At 41.7% G+C, this 15,463-nt stretch overlaps 1 protein-coding gene across 3 annotated transcripts in view; it reads right to left on the bottom strand.

Annotated features, from left to right (window-relative positions):
• Positions 1 to 15,463, bottom strand: part of STRIP2 (striatin interacting protein 2) — a 49,070-nt gene that overhangs the window by 6,616 nt on the left and 26,991 nt on the right. For all 3 annotated transcript variants that reach the window (XM_061414680.1, XM_061414683.1, XM_061414681.1), the window contains one exon: positions 13,309 to 13,375. In XM_061414680.1, coding sequence (XP_061270664.1) covers positions 13,309 to 13,375 — 67 coding nt within the window. The remainder of the gene's footprint in view (positions 1 to 13,308; positions 13,376 to 15,463) is intronic.

Below are 15,463 nucleotides of genomic sequence, written 5' to 3'. Positions count from 1 at the left end.
TGGAGAAGGGAATGGCAAGCCACTCCAGTATTCTTGTGGTGAGAATCCCATGAACAGTATGAAAAGGCAAAAAGATATGAGACCTGGGAAGATGAGCCTCCCCAGGTTAGAAGGTGTCCAACATGTTAAAGGGAAGAGCGGAGGGCAATTACTAATAGCTCCAGAAAGAATGAAGCATCTGGGCCAACGTGGAAACGACCCTTAGTTGTGGATATGTCTGGTGGCAAAAGTAAAGTCTGATGCTGTAAAGAACAATATTGCATAGGAACCTGGAATGTTAGGTCCATGAATCAAGGTAAATTGGTTATGGTCAAGCAGGAGATGGCGAGAGTGAACATCAACATTTTAGGAATCAGTGAACTAAAATGGACAGGAATGGACGAATTTAATTTGGATGACCATTACATCTACTACTGTGGGCGAGAATCCCTTAAAAGAAATAGAGTAGTCCTCATAGTCAACAAAAGAGTCCAAAATGCAGTACTTGGGTGCAATCTCAAAAATGACAGAATGATCTTGGTTCGTTTCCAAGGTAAACCATTCAACATCACAGTAATCTAAGTCTATGCCACAACCACTAATGCTGAAGAAGCTGAAGTTGAATGGTTCTGTGAAGACCTACAAGACCTTCTAGAACTAGTACCAAAAAAAAGATGTCCTTTTCATCACAGGGGATTGGAATGCAAAAGTAGGAAGTCAAGCAGTATCTGGAGTAATAGGCAAGATTTTTGGCCTTGGAGTACAAAATGAAGCAGAGCAAAGGCTAATACAGTTTTGTCAAGAGAACACACTGGCCATAGCAAATATCCTCTTCCAACAACACAAGAGATGACTCTACAATGGACATCACCAGATGGTCAACACAGAAATGAGATTGATTATATTCTTCACAGCTGAAGATGGAGAAGCTCTATACAGTAAGCAAAAACAAGACCTTGAGCTGACTGTGGCTCAGATCATCAGCTCCTTACTGCAAAATTCAGGCTTAAATTGAAGAAACTAGGGAAAAACCAATGGGCCATTCAGGTATGATCTAAATCAAATCCCTTGTGATTATACAGTAGAGGTGATGAATAGATTTAGGGGTTGGATCTGGTAGAAAAAGTGCCTGAAGAGCTATAGAGAGAGGTTTGTAACATTGTACAGGAGGCAGTGACCAAAACTATCCCAAAGAAAAAGAAATTCAAGAAGGCATAGTGGTTGTCTGAGGGGCTTTACAAATAGCTGAAGAAAGAAGAGAAGCGAAAAGCAAGGGAGAAAGGGAAAGATATACCTATCTGAATGCAGAGTTCCAGAGACTAGCAAGGAGAGATAAGAAGACCTTCTTAAATGAATAATGCAAAGACGTAGAGGAAAACAACAGAATGGGAAAGACTAGAGGGCTCTTCAAGAAAACTTAAGCTATCAAGGGAACATTTCATGCAAGGATGAGCACGATAAAAGGAAATAAATGGTAAGGACCTAACAGAAGCAAAAGGAATTAAGAAGAGGTGGTCAAAAAACACAGAAGAACTACACAAAAAAGGTCTTAATTACTTGGATAACCACAATGGTGTGCCTAGAGCCAGACATCCTGGAGTGTAAAGTCAAGTGGGCCTTAGGAAGCATTAGTACGAACAAAGTAAGTGGAGGTGATAGAATTCCACCTGGGCTATTTCAAATCCTAAAGATGATGCTGTTAAAGTGCTGCACTCAATATGTCAGCAAATTTGGAAAACTCGTCAATGATCACAAGACTGGAAAAGGTCAGTTTTCATTCCAATCCTAAAGAAGGGCAATGCCAAAAAATGTTTAAACTATCGTACAATTGCTTTCATTTTGAATGCAGTAAGGTTATGCTCAAAATCCTTCAAGCTAGGCTTAAGCAGTATGTGAACCAGAATGTCTAGACGTACAAACTGGGTTTAGAAAAGGCAGATACCAGAGCTCAAATTGCCAACATCCACTGCAACACAGAAAAAGCAAGGGAATTCCAGAAAAACATCTACTTCTGCTTCATTGATTATGCTAAATCCTTTGACTGTGTGGATCACAACAAATTGTGGAAAGTTCTTAAAAAGATGGGAATACCAAACCACCTTACCTGTCTCCTGAGAAACCTGTATGAAGATCAAGAAGGAACAGTTAGAACCACACATGGAAAAACTGACTAGTTGAAAACCAGGAAAAGAGTATGACAAGGCTGTAATTGTCATCTTGTTTATTTAATTTATATGAACAGTACATCATGTGAAATGCTGGGCTGGATGAATCATAGGCTGGAATCAAGATTGCCAGGATGAATCACAGGCTGGTATCATCAGATACGCAGATGATACCACTCTAATGGCAGAAAGTGAAGAGGAACCAAAGAGCCTCTTGATAAGGGTGAAAGAGGAGGATGAAAAGCTGGCTTGAAACTCAACATTCAAAAAACTAAGATCATGGCATCCAGTCCCATCACTTCTTGACAAATAGAAGGGGGAAAAGTGGAAACAGTGACAGACTATTTTCTTGGGCTCCAAAATCACCGCTGACAGTGACTGAGGCCATGAAATTGAAAGATGCTTGCTCCTTGGATGAAAAGCTATGACAAACTTAGCTTATTAAAGAAGCAGAGACATCACTTTGCCAACAAAGATCCATATAGTTAAAGCTAAGGTTTTTCCCATAGTCATGTACAGATGTGAGAACTGGACCATAAAGAAGGCTGAGTGCCAAAAAACTGATGCTATTGAATTGTAGTGCTAGAGAAGACTCTTGAGAGTCCATTGGATGGCAAGGAGATCAAACCAGTCAATCCTAAAGGAAATCAACCATGAATATTCATTGGAAAGACTGATGTTGAAGCTGAAGCTCCAATACTTACTTTGGCCACCTGATACGAAGAATCAACTCACTGGAAAAGACTCTGATGCTGGGAAAGACTGAAGGCAAAAGAAGAGGGTGCAGAAGATGAGATGGTTGGACAGCATAACTGACTCAATGGACATGAATTTGAGCAAACTCTGGGAGACAGTGAAGAACAGGGAAGCCTGGTATCCATGGGGTTGCAAACAGCTGAATAGGACTTAGTGATTGAACAACAACAATCATTATCTCAACACCTACAAGGCTTTCCTTCCCAGAATCTGGAAGTCACGGTTGGTCAGTTCAAGTGAAGCCTTCCATATGAAATGCTACCTCCTTTCCATCCCACTTCTCACATCCTCCCTTCTCCTCAAGGCATGCAGTATCCTTCCTCTGAAAACACACAGCTGGAAGACACGATCCTGGAAGACTCTGTACCGAGAGCAAGTACTGGTTAGAAAGATGATATATGAACATAGGAATATCGTTTGAGCAAGATTTCTCGTGTAGCTTTCTGCTTTAGGATCAGAAAAGAGATGACAGAATTTTACCCCCATATACTTTGCATTTATGTAAGCTATGTTGGTAATTGCCAAGAATTATTCCGGCAGATTTCAAACAGTATTGGATGGATCTGATATTCATTACAGTTAATTAAAAAAAAAATCAACCTCTGCCCTCCTTTATCAAACCATATTGCAGTAAATTACTTAATTCTCTAGTACGGTTGGAAAAATGGCAGATGGTTAATTTGAACCAGGTGTTTCTCTTGACTGTTTCTTAATAGCTTGTGAGCACCCAAACAGATGGATGTCAGATCAGAAACAGGTAATTACTCACAGCAACATCTTTCAGGGACAAAAATAAGAGTCTTTATGGATTCTGGGGTTCGTAAATATATATTGGTATCAGAAGCTACATGAATCAGTTAACACATATGGTGGTCAAACTAACACCTTGGAAGTTCCTCAAGTCTTCAGTGTGAGAGGAGAATGTGGAAGTGAGGAATGAGCAGAAGTCAACTGCTTTCTGGTGAGTGGGAGATTACCCCCCAACACACACAAATGAATCTGAAGCAAGCAAGGTAGACATACGTCAACTGTGAGATGAACAGCCAACACCTGTAAGGATATTAGGCTCTCCTAAAAATAAATAATACTGAGGATCAAGAAGTTGCAGGGAAGCTTTTCAGAAATATTGTTTAGAAATAATGTTCTCCCAGGATGGTCCTTGGTGGTCCAGTGGTTAGGACTTGACATGTTTACTACAGGGGCCCAGGTTCGATCTTGGGTCCGGGAACCAAGGTCATGCAAGCCACATGCAGTGATCAAAATAATAACAATTTCTTTCCTCTAGCAAATGTTCAATATTGTGTTTAGAACCGGTCCCATGAAAACCACCTGTTTTGTTCTAAAAGAAACTTCCGTGGGAGTTTCCACTCAGGTGCATTAGCTAATCCTGCTTGCCCAAAACACAGATCAGGTTTTATAGATGTTACATCTTGTGTGGCTAACAGAGGAGACAGACTTTTATATGTTTATTTTTTAAAATAAGAAGCAGTGAAACAAAAAAACATATGGGAGAAGTAACTATATTTCCATTGTGGGCTTCCTTTATCCTGACTTCTAATATGCATAAAAGCCTTGCGTTCCTTATGGAGTACGGAAATAGCGGCCTGGTCTTGTAGAAGCAGCCCTGGAATAGGCACCAGGACACCTGGGTCATGGCTTTGACCCCGGCTGTATCATCTCAGGCAAGTAATTTCCCTGTTTCCTATAAGAGGTTGAACTAAGATAACCTTTAAGATCATTTTAGCTCTGACCATTCAATAATTCTGTGGCTTACCTTCTCCAGTTGGTGTAAAAGTTAAAAAGCTTTGAGTGACAGAATGTTGACTGTGGCTGCCTTTTCCTGAGAGCTGAGTCTCAGGAGTCCTACGAGCTGCGCTAGTTCCCCCTGAAGGCAGTCTCACCTGCCCAGGGCCTTGCTCTGCTTTCCTTCTAATGACGCTTCCCTGATGTCTGTAAGTAGGCCCACTTCTGGCATCGTGGAGCAGGCATCGAAAGCACACATACTGGTCAGTGGCTCGCCCAGGCTTGTCTGCTTTGTCAGAGCCTTGCCCAAGCCTTCTCCCTTCTTCCAACCCAACAAATTATTATTTTTTCCAGAAAGCCTTTAGGTCTGTGAGTACTTATTTGGATTTGCCAGTCTGTCTGTCCTTTTTTTTTAAGCTGCACTTAGTTATGACCAACCTAGATAGCATATTGAAAAGCAGAGACATTACTTTGCCAACAAAGGTCCGTCTAGTCAAGGCTATGGTTTTTCCAGTGGTCATGTATGGATGTGAGAGTTGGACTGTGAAGAAAGCTGAGCACCGAAGAATTGACGCTTTTGAACTGTGGTGTTGGAGAAGACTCTTGAGAGTCCCTTGGACTGCAAGGAGATCCAACCCGTCCATTCTGAAGGAGATCGGCCCTGGGATTTCTTTGGAAGGAATGATGCTAAAGCTGAAACTCCAGTACTTTGGCCACCTCATGCGAAGAGTTGACTCATTGGAAAAGACTCTGATGCTGGGAGGGATTGGGGGCAGGAGGAGAAGGGGACGACAGAGGATGCATCACTGACTTGATGGACGTTGAGTCTGAGTGAACTCCGGGAGTTGGTGATGGACAGGGAGGCCTGGTGTCCTGTGATTCATGGGGTCGCAAAGAGTCAGACACGACTCAGCGACTGAACTGAACTGATTCTATTTATTTTCTGGATGCACAGCATGGCATGTGGGGTCTTATTTTCCTGACCAAGGATGGAACCCACACCCCCTGCAGTTTAAGGGCAGAGTCTTAACCACTGGACCACCAGGGAAATCTCTAGATTTGCTGGTCTTGAAGATTTTTTAATGTTCGTTTAAAGCAGGTCACCTTTCTTTCTTTCTTTAAGAACTCAGCATATTAAGTAAGATGCAAACTTCTGTGGGGGGATATATTTTGTGAACAGCAGCACTTGGCTGGCTATATTCTCCTGTTCCTGGTACTTAACAGTATTCAAAGCAAGAGCTTAACTCACTTTCAGCCAGCTAAAATTAAAAAAAGTATTTGCCCATGTTCCACTCTCACAAATAAATATTTGCATACACCTTTGGTCTGAAGATTCAGTTCAGCAATCACATCCTACCCTTTCAGAGCATTTCTGAGGCACAAAGGTTCTGTTCTCAAAGATCCATCCACAGCTCTGCTGAGTGAGCCAAGCCAAACAAAAACCCAGGCTTACGCCAATTAAGTGGATAATTAACTCATGAGGAAAGGAAGAACAGAGTGTTTCTTCCTTTTGTACTGAGATCAGATTGGTAAGAATCTGAGCGCTGAAAGAGACTCAACTGTTCTGGTCCCAGTCTGTTATCCATAGAAGCAAAGCCTGAGACCCAGAAAGAGGAAGGCAGTTTGGCTAAGGTCACATGGTAGGCGCCCAAACCAGGGCTTAAACCTAGATTTCCAGTACTCACTGAATTCTAACACTCTGTCTTTAGTTACTATTCATCTTCTGATCACACTTAAGGAATTCCAGACATAATTACTAAAAGAAAATATGGTTTGACCTCATTCTTTCTCAGGGTCTTTCAGACCTAATGGTAGAGCTCTTTCTTATGTCCTACTGTAATTCTTACTTCAAACAAGCAAAACCAACAACAACAAAACATTGAAGTTTCCTGCCTTAAAGGGGAGTGACTGAGCCTTTAAAGAAATGCTGCAAAGTGTTAAATATAATCTAACTCAAACCTTCTCAACAGGTTTTTTTTTTTTTTCTCTTTTAAAAATATTTATGTATTTGCTCTGCTGGGTCTAGTTACAGCACTCAGGATCTTTAGTTGCAGCATGTGGGATCTAGTTCCCTGACCAGGGATCAAACCCAGGCCCCCTGCATTGGGAGTCTTAGCCACTGGACCACCAGGGAAGATCCTTAACAGCTTATTAAAGTCCCGAAGTGATGACACTACTTTCAAATTGAAAACCAGCTCTTCATTGAGAAACCGAAATTGTTCATTTTTTTAAAGAGTAAAAAGTTTACTGAAAGGAAAAATACATGTGGAAAGGCTCATGGGTGAGCTCGTAGAAAGAGAGTTGCACCTTTGGGAAATTTAAATCCTTTATAAAGGGGCAGTTCTCTGTGTCTTTGTCTTCCCTCAGGCAAGAAATTGAAATTATTAATAGTAACTTATCTGTTTTATAATGAATCTAGAATTCTATAGCCTAAGGAAAGCTGATGCTCATCTAATTCTAACCTCTCTTTCTTTTATAGATGAAACTCCTACAGCCTACAGGAAACTTGCTCAAGATCACTTAAAGCTGTAGTGGCAAAGCCCACTGTCTGCCTTTTCTATATTACAAACTCGGGTTTTTCATGCCATGTCAGTCCTGCAGTTATTTGAACCTATTTGCAAAAATATTTGTGAAGTTATAATACTTAGTGACTGAAAATTCACAATAATAGGCATTTCTTGGTAAATGATTCTTTTAATTTATTATGGTTCACATAACTGAAAATGAAATCCTATTATTAGCTTACATCTTCTTTTCCCACATTGTTTTAGAATAACTTTCTTATATGAATTTCTGACAATTAAGTTCCTGCTAGATTAAGGACCTAGATCTAGGTATAATAAGAGTTATTATTCTTAAAAGTGATGTGAGGAGGTATGGAGGAAAAGAAAAGAAAATTCAAAGTCATCTGGGAAGCTTTAGCAAACTATTTGTGCTTTGAGGAGGGATCTGGGAATGTGAGTTAAAAAAAAAACAACAAAAAAACCACCTAGCACTCATTACAGAAAGGGTGACAACCAGGAAAATTGAAAAAAATGCAAAAACAAAAAAACAACCCACCATTTATCCATGGTCCTTCTTTTGTATAAATACCTCATGGAAAATGGATGTATACCTTATGATATGTTCACATTTGATCTAGAATAGAGAAACAATAATGCTAATTGCATTGTTGGTTTTAAATAGTGACAGTGAATGTAAAAACAAAGACTTTTTTAAGGAGGTCATAAATCACTGGCTAAATAATGCCTAAAAGTAATGCTAGAGACCTTAATGCTGCTAAGTCGCTTCAGTTGTGTCCTAATCTGTGCAACCCCATAGACGGCAGCCCACCAGGCTCCCCCGTCCCTGGGATTCTCCAGGCAAGAACACTGGAGTGGGTTGCCATTTCCTTCTCCAATGCATGAAAGTGAAAAGTGAAAGTGAAGTCGCTCAGTCATGTCTGACCCTCAGCGACCCCATGGACTGGCCTTCCAGGCTCCTCCGTCCATGGGATTTTCCAGGCAAGAGTACTGCAGTGGGGTACCATTACCTTCTCCAGAGACCTTAATACCTGAACATAAATAAAACAAAAATGAAAACAATAACACAAAAATCTTCTGGAATATCTGTAAATATCTGGGTTAGAAACTAATACAGAAAAAGAGAGAAAATAATAGAGATAGATGAAAGGATCAAGCATATAAATTTAAGTGATATGAACATATTTGTATAGGTATTTCTGAATATAAATCAAACCCAAATTTGAGGAATTTTGTGATGAAGTACCTTTTAAGAATTAACTTAGGCCTTCCTTGGTGGTCCAGTGGTTAAGAAATTGCCTGCCAATGCAGGGGACACAGGTTTAGTCCCTTGTCTGGAAAGATCCCACATGCCAGGGGACAATTAAGCCAGTGCACCACAATTACTGAGCCTGTGCTCTAGAGCTGGGGAGCTGCAACTACTGAGCCGAAGGTCTGGAGCCTGTGCTCTGCAACTAGAGAAGCCACTGCAATGAGAAGCCTGCACACCACAACCAGAGAGTAGTTCCAACTCGCCAAAACTAAAGAAAGCCCCAGCGCAGCCTAAAATAAATAATTTTTTTTTCAAAAGAACTTAATAATTTCACTTGCTTGATCTAAAACGAAATGTCAAATATTTCTTTGCAAATGGCCAGGTCATGTACATTCTGACCCTCTGCTTTGGATAACACTTCACCACTCCACCTGTTTCTTTATGAGCAGAGGGTAAGACTGGGCAAAATACTAAGAAACTTCTAGCTCTGATACTCATTGACTTCAAAATATAATGTATGTTTATTTAGAAATTATAAATGTATTATCGTATACTGTATTGGTGTTTTTCTTTCTGGCTTACTTCACTCTGTATAATAGGCTCCAGTTTCATCCACCTCATTAGAACTGATTCAAATGTATTCTTTTCAATGGCTGAGTAATACTCCATTGTGTATATGTACCATAGCTTTCTTATCCATTCATCTGCTGATGGACATCTAGGTTGCTTCCATGTCCTGGCTATTATAAACAGTGTTTCGATGAACATTGGGACACATGTATACCTGTGGCGGATTCATTTTGATATTTGGCAAAACTAATACAATTATGTAAAGTTTAAAAATAAAATAAAATTTTTAAAAAAAAGGTAAAAAAAAAAAATGTTTCCATCATTGAAACACACACACACACAAAAATGTATTATCGTAATAACATGATATGTTATAAAGTACACATAAAGTTAAAAGGATATTAATAAATATAAAAGATCGAATATATTTCACTCCTAAAGCATCATGTTACATACCTATTTTTCATACCATTGCTCAAAACAACCACCCAGACGCTGAACATCCTACAATACTTGTTGAGGCCATACCCCCTGCCTTTGCTAGCAACCTCCTTCCAAAGATCACACCTAACTTCCATACAGTCATATGTACATCATCCTTCTCTTATATTTGGGATTTAATTTTAATTTTTTCCTAGTTTAGTGGATTGAATTTGAACATAGACTTTTGGAAATTTAGAAACTGTAAGCCTTCCTATGCCAGGGGGGTGAGGAAACTGTTCATTACATAGGTAAAGATGGCCTATTGCAGAGCTAGATATTTTTACAAAATGAGAATTTAGAAATTAATGTGCCACTAACTTTGCCTTTATTTCATGTCCACTATATATGTAGTTTGGAGAAGGAAATGGCAACCCACTCCAGTGTTCTTGCCTGGAGAACCCCAGGGACAGCGGAGCTTGGTGGGCTGCCGTCCATGGAGTCACACAGTCGGACACAACTAAAGCGACTTAGCAGCAGCATATACGTAGTTAGAGTTCCAAATGAGGTTGAACTCAGTTCAAACTCAGAAAACTGAAAAAATATGAATCAAGACTACCTTAGTCAAGTAACTCCACTTCTAGAAATCTATCTTAAGGAAGTAATCAGAGATAAGGTCAAAGATTCATGTGCAAGGATGTTCATTTTGGAGTTATAGGAAGAACATTGTAATAAATGCCCAATAATAGTATGAAACAATCGTTTTTTAAAAAAATTAAGTAGTGGAATATTATGTGCAGCTATGTGAATGGAAACATGTAAAGTCCTTATTTTCTTAAATATGTGTGTGTGAGTGAATATATATATATATATATATATATATATATATATATATGAAAGTGAAAGTGAAGTTGCTCCGTCGTGTCGGACTCTTTGCAACCCTATGGACTGTAGCCTACCAGGCTTCTCAGTCCATGGGATTTTCCAGGCAAGAGTACTGGAGTGGGTTGCCATTTCCTTCTCCAGGGGATCTTCCCAACCCAGGGATTGAACCCGGGTCTCCCGCATTGTAGGCAGACGCTTTACCCTCTGATATATGGTTGCTGCTGCTGCTGCTGTGTCACTTCAGTCATGTCGGACTCTGTGCGACCCCAGACACGGCAGCCCACCAGGCTCCCCCGTCCCTGGGATTCTCCAGGCAAGAACACTGGAGTGGGTCGCCATTTCCTTCTCCAATGCATGAAAGTGAAAAATGAAAGTGAAGTCGCTCAGTCGTGTCTGACCCTCAGCGACCCCATGGACTGCAGCCCACCAGGCTCCTCTGTCCATGGGATTTTCCAGGCAAGAGTACTGGAGTGGGGTGCCATTGCCTTCTCCAGATATATGGTTAATTGCAACCAAATATTAACATTGGTTATATACAAGTAGTTTGGGCTTCCCAGGCGGTGCTAGTGGTAAAGAACCCACCTGCCAATGCAGGAGATGTAAGCGACGTGGGTTCGATCCCTGGGTCGGGAAAATTCCCTAGAGGAGGGCATGGCAATCCACTCCAGTATTCTTGCCTGGGGGAATCCCATGGACAGAGGAGCCTGGCCGGCTACGGTCCATAGGGTCGCAAAGAGTCGGACACGACTGAGCAAATGAGCATGCGCACAAGCATGCACAGATGCAAATAGTTTACTAAGGGTATTTTTATTTTCTTTCCCGTATTTTTCTGTATTTCCTCAATTTTCTTCAATATATATCGATTTTAAAGTCATGGGGAGGGGGGACTTGAAATGTTATTTAAAGAAAATACTATGTACTTAAAACGCCAGTATGCTGTGCTTACAATTAATTCACTGAGCCTGAAAAAAAGAGATAAATCTTACTCATATAAACACTAGTCCTCTCTAAGGACAGAAGCCATTAGTTTAGACAAACAAACCACTGTATTGAGGATCTATGTGGAGTAAACTAGCTAGTTAAGTCCATGACTGGGCTCAGGGAAGTACTTCTAAAAAATAAAAAATCTGTGGTTACCAAATGAAACCACCAGGTGCCACTGTAGCTTCACAGAAAGAATAAGAACACCTAGCATGAAATCTGTTTTTCATTATGAAAAGGTATGTGCTTTCACCCCCTCTTAGATAACAACAGTCTTCTCAGAGGCATAACAATTATTTCAATAATTTTATGTTCATATCCCAAAAGGTTAATCGGAAGATATATAAAAGTATGCTGCTGCTCAAGTCGCTTCAGTTGTGCAACCCCATAGACGCAGCCTCCCCCGTCCCTGGGATTCTCCAGGCAAGAACACTGGAGTGGGTTGCCATTTCCTCCAATGCATGAAAGTGAAAAGGGAAAGTAAAGTCACTCAGTCGTGTCCGACTCTTAGCCACCCCATGGACTGCAGCCTATCAGGCTCCTCCATCCATGGGATTTTCCAGGCAAGAGTACTGGAGTGGGGTGGTATCGCCTTCTCCGATACAAAAGTATAGTTTCCATCAATCCCTAGTTATGGGATTGAGAAGATGACTGTGTTTTGAAATACCCTATTCACAGTAGAGCTTTAATGCTATCCGTGCACCGCTGTTTCTGTTCGAAAGGGCGGTCCTCATTTCAGTCTGATTGGTGGGGCTGCATGTCTCCACCCTGGCTCTTTACTTTCAACTACTTTTAACTTCTCCACCTATAAAGCACCGATGACAACCTCATACAGTTGTTTTAAAGATTGAATAACATCATAAACAGGATTAGACAACTCATTACCTCTCTCTGCAGAGGTAAGAAGCTCCCAGCTTGCTTCTCTGCTGAGGCCATATCTAAAAAAGTCAGGGAATCTCTGCTCTGGTGCTTAAAAAGGAGCTAGACTTGGTGTCTTAGGACATGGCTCTTCCTCTCATTCAAGGTCTGTCGGCTATGAGGAGTGGACCTGACAAGTCACTTCAACCCTCAGGTTTCTCATCTTTGAAATATGGGGTTGGGCCAAATGCTTCTCAGGTCCCCTCCAGTCACAAACCTTACAGTTCTGTAAAACCTGTGCCACACAAGGTACAGGTACTTTTTGCACAATGAAGTTTTCTGATGTGACATTGTGCAGGTATTAAAAGTTGGGGACAAGGGGTTGGGGCACACACAGGTGTCATCATCTGATCATTTATTAAGCTCCTTTCATGTACTGAACATGGTGCTAGACTCGGGATATAACAGAAAGATGATACTATCTCTTCCTTCAGGGAGTTTTCAGTCAAATGGAAAAACAGATACAGATAAACAATTCCAGTGCAACAGTGTACGGGGATGGGCTTAGGTACACCGAAGGAGCTGCAGCAATAATACATGAGGAGGTAGATACTTGATTTCAACGTGCTGCCTATCAGTCAGTTTCATGGGATTCAGAAGGACTGAGGGACTTTTCTGATTTGCCTGGAACTGCTTCTGGCATGAGGAACTTTCTGGGTCATCCTTCTGTGGCCATATTGAATTTTGCCTCAGAAAGACCCAGGCAAGTATTTTCTGAAGTACACACCCCAGGGTTTATATAACCTTATGAAAATGAGACAAGCCTGTGACACAGAAGAAAGAAGACAATTAGGCTAGAGCAGCAGAGATGCACCTGCCATTCAGAACAGCTGTTTACACTCAGTTTCAGCCCCATTATCTTTCTAAATTCCCTCTCCTCTTCAGTGTTTTTCACTGACCCTTTTCTCTACAAAATGCTATGCTCAGCTTTTCCAAATCTTTCTCGACTGGGTCACTAGATCTAAGCCCCTACTACCTCTGTGCTCTTGCCAATATGCTTTTATTCATTTAAGACTCCCAAACCAGGGCATGAGGGGGCTAGAAAAGAAAAGGAAGAGCAAATGCCAACCTCTGCCACATGGCAATTTCAAAGGCTACCAAATCCCTACTTGCTTACCAGGCTCTCCGTAGTAAGCTCCGGCAAATCCTGGATGGTACAGCATGGGTAATCCAGGACCGAGATGCTGCAAGATGCAGAGATAAGAACAGGCTTTAGGTAAATGGTAAAGGCAGCAAATGGCTACATCCGAAAGGGCAGGAGGTTATTTCTCTTCAGCTAGCCCCATCTATTTCCAGAATTGCTTAGTGACTTCAGCTGAAACTGAGGGTTCTGGTGCCAGGCACCTCCAGATCCAGTCTCCTCTCCTCATAGCCATGAGAAGGACTGACAGAGTTCTTTCAGAGGCAAGAGAAAGCAGAGAAAGCGCCTCGGTATAGCCACAGTTCTCTTCTGTTCTTTAAAGAAATACATAAGGTCGTATGCATTTGTGTTTCTGTGTTTAAGTGTATATTTGTGTGTATATAATTGTGCGCCCAAAGATGTTGCCCAAACTCATCCCACTTTACACATTATTGACTGAAGGAGTTTTGCAGAAACTAATGCCTGTGGCTGGCGATTTGTTATGAAAGTGAAGTGAAACATCTCCAGTCAGTAACGTTAAGGTAACAAAAAGATGTATTAATGTGTCTCTGGTCAGTAAGTTAATAACAACCTGTGAGAATGAAGACCTCTCCTGTGTCTTACCAGATGTTTCGGAAAGCCAGGACCTCTGGGGAAAAACCACAGAAGCCACTCCAAGAGGAAGCCTGAGACAGAGGCAGCTTCCTGCAGCTGGGCCCATCTAGTAGCTCAAGGATGGTAACCGCATCTGCTCCCAAAAGAGACCCTGGCTGACCGCAAGGGAGCTGGAGGCTCTGCGGTGAGCCCAGGGAGACAGGCATGAGTCAGCAGGGGAAGGAACCACCGCATGATGACGGGGCCCCGGCCACTCCAGCTGACAGCTCTTTCCTCCTCCCTTTTTCATGGGTACAATGCAGCATTTAGACTAGCTAATCTAATCTCTAATGCTCTTTCTGCTTCTGACATTCCATGAGGTTTGTCTTTAAAAGAAAAAAAAACTTTTTTGGCCAGGCTGAGGGGCATGTGGGATCTTAGTTCCCTGACCCAGGGATCAAACCTGTGCCCCCTGCAGTGGAAGCGTGGAGTCCTAATCACTGAACCACCAGGGAAGTTCCTTTTTTTTTCCTTCCATGAGGTTCTTTTTTTTTTTTTTAATTTATTTATTTTAATTGAAGGCTAATTAGTTTACTCCCATGAGGTTTTAAACACCAAACCACTCCAGTTAGAATAACTGGACATGGATAAACGACGTCGGTAAAGCATAGGATATAAACAGGAATATGGGGCTCCTTGGACCTCTCCTATATTTCAAAGTCAAAACTTCTATCCAAGCAAAAGGCAACAATTTATTTGACTAGAAATGTTGACCTTTGTCCAAGAAACCCCCAAAGATAACCTAAGGGAATCACGGCAGGAGAGGAGAGGGCCGTGGATGTACCTACTAGGTTCTCCAGGGTTGCCAGTTTCACACTGCTCCATTAGGATAAAGATTCCTGGCTGGCTCATCTACTTATCTACCCACTTTCTACTGACAAAGCCCCATGGCAAAGTAGGTACTGGCAACCGGGAAATAAGGGTGGGGAATCCAAGATGGATTTGTTTCAATCTCATTGTATTAAATTCTACCCTAAGGGGGCATAAAGTTCCAGGTTTCTAGTATATCTAGATTGTAAGAGCTATGACGAAACTGCAGTAGCAAGCAGAAGGCACTCAAGTTCTTGAGATTATGCAACAGTAAAGCTCATAGATAACGCATAAGAGGAACCCTGTACCCAGGCTGACCTCAGCAAACAGCACAGTTTGGTACTACCACTCTTCCAGCTCCAAATGGAACCCGAAGGGCACCTATTGGATTGTCTGCCCCCTAATTCTAGGCCCACAGTGCGGGGGCACCAAGCTCCTGAACCCCACTCCTCAGCCACAGTTATTGATCCAAGGGTGGACCTCGAACCCTGGGCATGTGGAACAGGGATCAAGAGCCAATTCAGTCTCTGAAGTGGTACAGGAGCATGTTTAGCTCAGGTAGGCATATTTTCACTAAGTGGCTTAGACATATTTCACTTAGTCGCTCAGTTGTGTCCAATTCTCTTGTGACCCCATGGACTATAGGTGGCTTGCCAGGCTCCTCTGTCCATAGGATTTTCCAGGCAAG

The sequence above is a fragment of the Bos javanicus genome, chromosome 4, assembly GCF_032452875.1.
Source record: "Bos javanicus breed banteng chromosome 4, ARS-OSU_banteng_1.0, whole genome shotgun sequence".
NCBI lineage: Eukaryota > Metazoa > Chordata > Mammalia > Artiodactyla > Bovidae > Bos > Bos javanicus.
The sequence above is the reverse complement of the archived record's forward strand: the minus strand, read 5'-3'. Positions and strand labels throughout refer to the sequence as shown.